General features: G+C 39.7%; 2 protein-coding genes across 2 annotated transcripts; both read left to right on the top strand.

Moving 5' to 3' along the window:
* The first annotated feature begins 560 nt into the window (after nt 1–560).
* Nucleotides 561–5550, top strand: LOC133014578 (C-C chemokine receptor type 5-like). Its single transcript, XM_061081843.1, has 4 exons — nt 561–576; nt 657–821; nt 4242–4412; nt 4551–5550. Exons 1-4 carry the CDS (start codon nt 561–563, stop codon nt 5321–5323), a joined length of 1125 nt encoding a protein of 374 aa, XP_060937826.1. The 3' UTR covers nt 5324–5550.
* Nucleotides 5551–6335: 785 nt separating this feature from the next.
* Nucleotides 6336–10567, top strand: LOC133014430 (C-C chemokine receptor type 2-like). Its single transcript, XM_061081668.1, is given in 4 exon segments — nt 6336–6348; nt 8297–8378; nt 9380–9541; nt 9684–10567. Coding segments are annotated over 3 exon segments (1053 nt in total). The 5' UTR covers nt 6336–6348; nt 8297–8371.
* Nucleotides 10568–10831: the final 264 nt, after the last annotated feature.

Here is a 10831-nt window from a genome sequence, read left to right as displayed (position 1 = left end):
GAGTTGGTTGCGAAAGCTTCTCATTATAACGACTTACATGATGTTGTTTTTAACAAAGTGGCAGACATGGGCGTCCACAGTGACGAGACTGTGAACAGGTAAACAGAGCCAACACGGTGTGGCTGCTGGAAGCCTCTCTCTGTTGCCAGCACTGACTACAGGCTGCGCATGCTTTTCAAGGGATGCTCATATAAGCGTTTTGAACAGGCTGCAAGTCAGAGACCAAACTGGAGGAACTTTACTGTGCAATGACAAACTGAAAGAATAACAGTCAGCAACAGACATGCAGCGGCTCCTCTGCAGATTTACAATAATGAGCCACATGTGATGAAAGAGAAAAGTTAAAGGATCAAAGCGCAGATATTTGTGAGCTCCAGACCCGTCCCGTCAAATTAAAAGGAGATAGAACAAGTTACTGGTGGACTCACCCTGAGGTGGTGGAGGACTCGCTCATCGTCGCAGTGATTTGACGGTTCTTCAGATGTGAGCGGGTCGACTCGGGTCGAGCTCCCCGAATAAAAACCCTCCGCTGCTGCAGTTAGACTCGACGGGAACGCACCATGCTACCACCTGCGAGTAAACACAGGGACCTTCAATTAACTCTACACTCTTCCAGAAGCTTCGAACCAGCACGAACCCTTTTTCTCTTTTTCAAGCGGAGAACAAGTTAGAATATTTCTGCCCCGGGTCCAACAAGTGTCAGTGCGCAGAGGTGACAGCACGGAGAGCGCAGGGTGTCCGCAGACACCACGTGTCCGCCATCGCTGAGGGGAACTCACCTGAGTCTGAACCGAGTGCCAGAGTCATGGAGTCAGTCCCTGGTCAGAGCCGCTTCAGGTCGTTCACTCAACCACCGGCCGGGTTCTCCTCCGAGCGCCGTCAAACCGGAGGGATTGTTGTGCACTACTTCCTGTGCGGCGTTTCAAAATAAGAGCCCAGTCACGAAACCGCACGACGTAACGCCCCATCGTTTCCTCTCTCTGAGAACTTGAAGTTGATAGATAGATAGATAGATAGATAGATAGATAGATAGATAGATAGATAGATAGATAGATAGATAGATAGATAGATAGATAGATAGATAGATAGATAGATAGATAGATAGATAGATAGATAGATAGATAGATAGATAGATAGATAGATAGATAGATAGATAGATTACTTGAATCCACTTGTAAGCCTCCATAGGGACAACTATCAAGCATAAACCTGATCGGGTGACAAATACAGACCAGGAGATTATCATGTACGATTACAGCCCTTGCATATCCCTTCTTAATGTTAAACCCATTCATATTTCAGCCTCACACACTTAGCTTACTCCAGCACTCCCGAGTGGCGCTGAGGTTCAATTTATTATTTATTCTGAAGGCGATGCCGCTGGGTTTCCTGTGTCCTTCAGCTGCGGAGTCTCCAGCTTGACGCAGCTCTCCGCCGCCCGCCCTCCTCAGCAGCTCTCACGTCAATCATCCTCACCGGGAATTCACCGAGCCAGCTGGAGAGCGACAACCCCACACATATATATAGATACTGTCTATAAACACACAGAAATACTGTGTATAATGTTTATAGATACTGTCTATAAACACACACACACACAGATACTGTTTATTAAAAACTCTATAAAGACAGAGACAAGAGTTAATACACAACTCAAGTAGGATCCATCACATGAAAACATAAACACAAATACAATGTATAAAATGGCAGAGGGTTTGTGTTGCTGTTGCACGTTGGAATGAAACAAAGCTCATATGCATTTTATGTAAATTCTCCCGGCATGCTTTGTGCTATTTGGCCCGTGCATTGCCTCCCCTCCCTGCACAACTGAGCTGTCGTTCTCAACCGCTAGATGTCACTCAGAGACCAGTCTTAAGATTTTAGAAATGACACATGCAATGTGGTATATTGTTGTTGCGCTATATGCATTGTATCACAGTAAATTCCCACAGCTACTACAGTAGACACTTTTATTGTGAAAAGGGGGGGTGACAGTGAGGCCCTATTGAATATGGTCATGTGAATGTTCCCTTAGATGTTGGTAAGAATCATTTATAATATATAATAATAATAATATAATCCATACAATTTCTATAGGGCCTCACTGTCTGTCAGTGCCTGTCAGTGCTCCGGAACTAAAAAATAAAATAAAATAAAATAAAATAAAATAAATCCTGTGAAAATCCGCAGGCGGTGCGCAGATCGCTTCTGCGCAGGTGGTGCGCTGTACTAAGTCATAATTATGACATACTATTTCATAATAATGAGATGCTAAGTCATAATTATGAGATACTATTTCATTATAATGAGATAGTAAGTCCTAATTATGAGATACTAAGTCATAATAATGAGAAGCTAAGTCATAATTATGAGATACTATCTCATAATAATGAGATGTTAAGTCATAATGATGAGATACTGACTCATAATAACGAGATGTTAAGTCAAAATTATGAGATACTATCTCATAATTATGAGATACTAAGTCATAATTATGAGATGCTAAGTCATAATTATGAGATAGTATCTCATAATAATGAGATGCTAAGTCATAATTATGAGATAGTATCTCATAATAATGAGATACCAACTTATTTTTTTTCATCTCAGTGGCGGAAATGGGCTTCCATAGATTCTAACTGCCTTTTACAGGGCAGTTGTTTTGTATGTTCTTCTGATTTGTCATTGATTTAATCAACATGCAAAGGAGGAAGGGTTGTTGCCTTTTATTATTTATCTATTTGTTTATTTCATTCTATTGAAAGGAATGTTAAGTTGGTCAGGGTTAAACATTTTAACAATTATTTATATTATGTTATGTTATATTATATTTTTCAGGGAAATGATAAGGATACTTACATTTGACATATACTGAACTGTGACGTATCATAAATGAGCAGAAAATACCTTTTAACTCTATACTACCTCTCACTTTTTGTGTATATCAACCTAATCTTTGTGTTAGTTTATGCTGTGAACATTTTGCAAAGGTGTGAACACGTGGGCTATTGATAAGGATCTCAAATTCACACTCACGGCAGTACAGGAAACAACATCTGCTTATTTTCTTCCTGTGTCACTGTTCATTAGCAGACTGTTGAAGTTGGTTCATGGTTGTGAATTGGATCGATTTGTTTCCTACACATTATAGACAAAGAGGGAAAAAAGGAGCCATGAGGTGCAGCCACTGATTACCTGACGGGGAAAGGCATCACTGAAATCCCACCATGACAGGTGATTGCATTTCAACAGATTTACAAACTACAGAATATCTATAGCTCCATGTTGTTGTTGAGTATGTGACGATGTTTGAGGGTTAACACATTTCTCTAACTTTTATATCCATCGTCTATATTTATTTCAACTTAGAAATACAGTATGCATTGTTATTTCATTTGCATCTTTACCAAACAATGTTTTACGTCCTGAGATTAAGGAAAAGACAATTTTGTGATAATGTTTAGTGCATTGTATAAACATTGCTCTTTATAAGAACATTGCTTCGATTTATAATCAGAATTTCAAAAACACCGAAGTTTATATCTCACGTTAAACTTTAAAAAATATCATAAGCCAAGCATGTAAAATTAAATACAAATATTTGTTGCAAGTTTGAATCATTCAGGTTTTAACCATTAAATGATTAGGAATTGTTATTGTTCAATCTATAGATTCGTCTTGAATTGGTGTTTTTAAGCTCAATAAAAAGTTTCGAAAAATTTAAGTTCTTCCTCTATTTTATCTCCCACTTGAAGACTGACGTGTAGGCGTGACTAGTGTTTCCAACAGGGGGAGTAAGTTACTTATGAAGACCAGCAGGTGGCGTGATATAATTATCAATTGACGTTGAAGGGTGGATTCACCCAAATTCCAAAACATCACACTTTGTCACTCGCTGAAGCAAAGCTCCACGTATATAGTTTTGGTTTTATTGCAGATAGGTATAGTCAAATTGATTGTATTTGGTTTTACTTTTGTGTGCCAATTCTAAAATGTCTGCCTTTATGCCAAAACAGTTGTTTGGCCACTTTAGAGTTACTTTAAATGTTTGGTTTGAAAAGATAAACTGAACGAGGCATTTAAAGCTGTTAACACCAAAAAGTAAACAGAATTTTTGTTTAGAGGCAACTTGACCCTTTGAATGATGCCTATTTAATTATATCTTAAATTCATTCCTGGATCATACTGAAGTTACACCTAAAATAAGTTGCATGATCCAAATAACAAGTCTATTTCTGCAGATACTGTTATACTGCATTACGAAACCACTGCCAACACAACATATGACTATTCCAGCTACTACGACAACTACGACTACTCCCCTTCTCCTTGCAACGATTTGGACTTAAAGGAATTTGGGAGTGTGTTTCTGCCCACGCTGTACAGTTTGGTTTTCATTGTGGGATTTCTAGGTATGTATGAGTGTGCGTGTTTGTGCGTGTGTGTGTGTGTGTGGGAGAGAGAGAGAGAGAGAGCGAGAGAGACCTTTATTATATTAGCACAAGATATTGTGTTCTGCCTGATTTAATGCTTTTTTCCTATCACCTTAGGTAATGGTTTAGTGGTGTGTGTTGTGGTGAAACACCGCAACAGTACCACCTTGACAGACATCTGCCTTTTCAACCTGGCTCTGTCCGACCTCGTCTTCCTGCTCACGCTGCCTTTCTACGCTCACTACTCCAGGGTCAGCCACTGGCCTTTCGGGGACTTCATGTGCCGTTTCATCTCAACCTGCCACCACGCAGGCTACTTCAGCAGTGTCTTCTTCATGGTTGCCATGACAATGGACCGCTACGTGGTCATCATGCACAGTCACAGGGTGGCAGTTTATCGCACGCTGAGGGCAGGCGTTGTTCTCAGCACGTCCATCTGGCTGCTGAGCCTGTGTGTCTCTCTACCAGCCTTTATCTTCACAAAGGTAACAGGTGATGATAATCTCTCAAATTGTACCAACAACATGGAAAACAATGCCTGGGAAGATTACAACATCTTTGCGACAAATATACTGGGTCTCGTGATTCCCTTGCTGGTGATGGTAGTTTGCTACTCCAGGATAATCCCTACACTGGTAAAAATGAGGAGTGCGAGGAGGCACCGTGCTGTGAAGCTGATTATCTCTCTAGTGGCTGTGTTTTTCTTCCTCTGGGTCCCATTTAACATTTGCAATTTCTTGTACTTTCTGCAGTCAAAAGGCATGTTGCCGAACGGATGCAACTTTGACAACAATTTAAAGTTGTCAATTGTAGTGACTGAGACCCTTGCTTACACTCACTGCTGTCTGAATCCCATCATATACGCCTTTGTTGGACAGAAATTTATGTAACGAGCCGTGGAGCTGCTGGGGAAGTGGGTTCCTTGGATTCGTTCTCGCTCCAGCCGAGATTTTTCAGATAGTACTTTCAGGAAAAGCTCTGTCATGTCCAGGTCCTCATGATTTACCCACCCTGTTGTCATTTAGCAGGTGGAGGGCAGATGTGATACAGTTTATCGACACTTTAAACCACCAAGGAGCTAATGTTTTCCCCCCTTTCCATTTCTTTGATGGCTTGTTTGTAAGGTGTAAGATTGGACAAAACAACAGAATGGATTTCCACAAAACTTGATGAAAGGATGTTGTATGGGTCACGAGAGAACCCATAACATTTTGGTGCAGATCCAGAATTTTTATTTAAACTTTCTTTAACTTTGTGAGATTGGTCATTTTTAAACATTTCATAGATCTGGCACAATTAGGGGGGGCTGCACACCACACCACACACACACATATATACATACTGTCTATAAACACACAGAAATACTTTGTATAATGTCTGTAGATACTGTCTGTCTATAAACACAAACACAGATACTGTATATTAAAAACTCTATAAACACGGAGACAACAGTTAATACACAACTCAAGTAGGATCGATCACATGGAAACATAAACACAAATACAATGTATAAAAAGGTATTAATGTTGCTTTCACAGGAGTGGTGGTGGTAGTAGTAGCATGGTGGTGTTTGTGTTGCTGTTGCACGTTGGAATCAAACAAAGCTCATATGCATTTTATGTAAATTCCACGGTGAGAGTTCAAATCCTCTCTCCCGGCATGCTTTGTGGTATTTGCCCCGTGCATCGCCTCCCCTCCCTGCACAACTGAGCTGTCGTTCTCCACCACTAGATGTCCCTCAGAGACCAGTCTTAAGATTTTACTGATACACTGTGCTATTTTGTTGTTGCGCTATATCTGGGAGTAGCCCACTTGCGGAATTATAGTGGGAGTTTTACTTTGACTATGACATTACACGCACTTCCATTGGGGAGGGGAGGGGGGCTTCTTCTTTGCCTTGGACTCACTTGGGAAGGTACTGTAATGGAAAATGTCACTGATCAATGTCTTACTACTGTTTTGACTGTTTTCTGTGCACTTAGCTGATACAACATCAATGTCTTCCACCTCCTGTTGACAATATTTGTGCAACCGTGTGCTGGATTTGATTCCTCTTTTTGCAACAGTTACACCAGAGAGCGGACGGTCCTGTCTGCTTTATGTTTTGTTTCCTGTTTTTCACATTGTATGAAAACCTTGCTTTTTTGACTTCTCGTGGTTGCACTCAAAGCCATGTTGCTGGCTGTGTAACCATCTGCAGAGCTAAAAATTAAAACTCTGATGCAACTCCGGTCTGAGAAACTCATTATTTCAAAACGCATGATACATTTCCACGACACTACCACTTTCGTAATGCTATTTATATTGTACAGGCGATGAGCACGCAGCAACTTCATACAGACACTGTTTTGTTTCCATATCTGCAGGTATGTGCGTTTATGTATGTCTTGTTGTATTATGTTCTAAATGTCCAACACGTGTGTTAGATTGTTTAGTTTATGTAAACGACGGACAATAAAAACATTTGGAAAGACATTTATTTGAAGTGTGTCTTGAAAAGCATTTACAACGAAGAAGTAAAGACTACTACACATTGCCTCCCCTCCCTGAACAATTGAGCTGTCGGTCTCCACCGTTAGATGTCACTCAGAGACCAGTCTTAAGATTTTACTGATGACACAGAGAATATGTCGGGTACCATCATGAGGTTAGCTACTGGGCAGCCACCAGAGATGAGCAGCATTAACATAAAAAAAAAAAGAATATAGTGAAAATTATAATAAAAGAAGACAAGAGTCTAATAAGGATGTCTTTACAACAGCATAGAACAGTGGCAGAGAGAGCACAACGCACTGCAAATCAAGACAACACATGCAAGTAGGAAAAACACGTACAAATTAAAACAACAACTTCATCAATTCGCTGACATATGTGCTGCAAAAATTCACAATACATGCAAATACTGAAACGTGCAGCCAAATTGCTGCAAAGTTTCATCCCCACTGATGAGTAGCAGACTTAAATAACTTCACAAAGCATGAACTACAGCCAGGTTCATCATGGAGTCTTAATTTGTTTCTTTTATTCACATGTGTTTTTTTTATTAATATAGATAATACAGTGAACATGTTTTTTTAAAGAAGACAAGAAACAAACGAGGATGTCTTTAATGTGGAGGTTGTACCCTGATACCTTCACACTGTTTCTAACTGCCTTTTGAAACTACTGAGTTTCGGTGGCAATAGTGTTTCTTCATCAATTGAAATTTTTGACGGATATTGAGACATTGATTCAGTTGAAGGACGAGATGAAACCCTCACCGATGATATGCACTCTGCTTGTTCATGTCAATAGGTTCAATTTAATTTACAGGGCAGTTATTTTGTATGTTCTTCTGATTTGTCATTGATTTAATCAACATGTAAAGAAGGAAGGGTTGTTGCCTATTATTATTTATCTATTTGTTAATTTCATTCTATTAAAAGGAATGTTAAGTTGGTGAGGGTTAAACATTTTCAACAATTATTTATATTATGTTATTTTATATTATATTTTTCAGGGAAATGATTAGGATACTTACATTTTACATATACTGAACTGTGACGTATAATATATGAGTAGAAAAGACCTTTTAACTCAATACTACCTCTCACTTTATATGTATATAAATCAGTGTGACAGTAGTCTAATATTTGTATGATCAAATGAGTAATGGTGGGACCTAACCTTTGTATTAGTCTTTGCTGTGAACATTTCGAAAAAGTGTGAACACGTGGGCTATTGATAAGGATCCCAAATTCACACTCAGGGCAGTACAGGAAACAACATCTGCATATTTTTTTCCTGTGTCACTGTTCATTAGCAGACTGTTGAAGTTGGTTCGTGGTTGTGAATTGGATTGATTTGTTTCCTACACATTATAGACAAAGAGGGAAAAAAGAGCCGTGAGGTGCAGTCACTGATTACCTGACGGGGAAAGGCCTCACTGAAATCCCACCATGACAGGTGATTGCATTTCAACAGATTTACAAACTACAGAATATCTATAGCTCTATGTTGTTGTTGAATATGTGACGATGTTTGAGGGTTAACACATTTCTCTAACTTTTATATCCATCATCTATATGTATTTCAACTTAGAAATACAGTATGCATTGTTATTTCATTTGCATCTTTACAAAACAATGTTTTACGTCCTGAGATTAAGGAAAAGACAATTTTGTGATAATGTTTAGTGCATTGTATAAACATTGCTCTTTATAAGAATGTTGCCTCGATTTATATCAGAATTTCAAAAACACTGTAGTTTATATCTCACGTTAAACTTTAAAAAATATCATGAGCCAAGCATGCAAAATTAAATACAAATATTTGTTGCAAGTTTGAATCATTCACGTTTTAACCATTAAATGATTAGGAATTGTTAATGTTCAATCTATAGATTCGTCTTGAATTGGTGTTTTTAAGCACAATAAAAAGTTAAGGAAAATTTAAGTTCTTCCTCTATTTTATCTCCCACTTGAAGACTGACGTGTAGGCGTGACTAGTGTTTCCAACGGGGGGAGTAAGTTACTTATAAAGACCAGCAGGTGGCATGATATCATTATCAATTGACGTTGAAGGGCTGATTCACCCAAATTCCAAAACATCACACTTTGTCACTTGCAGAAGCAAAACTCCACGTATGTAGTTTTGGTTTTATTGCAGATAGGTATAGTCAAATTGATTGTATTTATTTGGTTTTACTTTTGTTTGCCAATTATAAAATGTCTCCCTTTACGCCAAAACAGTTGTTCTGGCACTTTAGAGTTACTGTAAATGTGTGGTTTGAAAAGATAAACCGAACGAGGCATTTAAAGCTGTTAACACCGAAAAGTGAACAGGATTTTTGTTTAGAGGCAACTTGACCCTTTGAATGTTGCCTATTTAATTCTATCTTACTGGATCATACTGAAGTTACAACTAAAATAAGTTGCATGATCCAAATAACAAGTCTATTTCTGCAGATGCTGTAATGCTCTATAATGAAACCACTGCCAACACAACATACGACTATTCTGACTACGACGACTACTTCCCTTCTCCTTGCAACAATTTGGAGTTAAAGGAATTCGGGAGTGTGTTTCTGCCCACGCTGTACAGTTTGGTTTTCATTGTGGGATTTCTAGGTATGTATATGTTTGTGCGTGTGTGTGCGTGTGTGTGTGTGTGCGTGTGTGAGAGAGATAGAGAGAGCGAGAGAGACCTTTGGTATATTAGCACAATATATTGTGTTCTGGCTGATTTAATGCTTTTTTCCTATCACCTTAGGTAATGGTTTAGTGGTGTGTGTCGTGGTGAAACACCGCAACAGTACCACCTTGACAGACATTTGCCTTTTCAACCTGGCTCTGTCCGACCTCGTCTTCCTGCTCACGCTGCCTTTCTACGCTCACTACTCCAGGGTCAGCCACTGGCCTTTCGGGGACTTCATGTGCCGTTTCATCTCAACCTGCCACCACGCAGGCTACTTCAGCAGTGTCTTCTTCATGGTTGCCATGACAATGGACCGCTACGTGGTCATCATGCACAGTCACAGGGTGGCAGTTTATCGCACGCTGAGGGCAGGCGTTGTTCTCAGCACGTCCATCTGGCTGCTGAGCCTGTGTGTCTCTCTACCAGCCTTTATCTTCACAAAGGTAACAGGTGATGATAATCTCTCAAATTGTACCAACAACATGGAAAACAATGCCTGGGGAGTTTACAACATCTTTGCAACAAATATACTGGGTCTCGTGATTCCCTTGCTGGTGATGGTAGTTTGCTACTCCAGGATAATCCCTACACTGGTAAAAATGAAGAGTGCGAGGAGGCACCGCGCCGTGAAGCTGATCATCTCTCTAGTGGCTGTGTTTTTCTTCCTCTGGGTCCCATTTAACATTTGCAATTTCTTGTACTTTCTGCAGTCAAAAGAAATATTGCCGAACGGATGCAACTTTCACAACAATTTAAAGCTGTCAATTGTAGTGACCGAGACCCTTGCTTACACTCACTGCTGCCTGAATCCCATCATATATGCCTTTGTCGGACAGAAATTTATGAAACTAGCCTTGCAGCTGCTGGGGAAGTGGGTTCCTGGGATTCGTTCTCGCTCCAGCCGAGATTTTTCAGATTGAACTTTCAGGAAGAGCTCTGTCATGTCCAGGTCCTCATGATTTGACCCACCCTGTTGTCATTTAGCAGGTGGAGGGCAGATGTGATACCGTTTATCGACACCTTAAACCACCAAGGAGCTAATGTTTCCCCCCTTTCCATTTCTTTGATGGCTTGTTTGTAAGGTGTAAGATTGGACAAAACAACAGAATGGATTTCCACAAAACTTAAAGAAAGGATGTTGTATGGGTCACGAGAGAACCCATTACATTTTGTTGCAGATCCAGAATTTTTATTGAAACTTTCTTTAACTTTGTGAGATTGGT

Source organism: Limanda limanda, chromosome 11, assembly GCF_963576545.1.
Source record: "Limanda limanda chromosome 11, fLimLim1.1, whole genome shotgun sequence".
Lineage (NCBI taxonomy): Eukaryota > Metazoa > Chordata > Actinopteri > Pleuronectiformes > Pleuronectidae > Limanda > Limanda limanda.
This window is presented reverse-complemented; position numbering and strand designations above follow the sequence as displayed.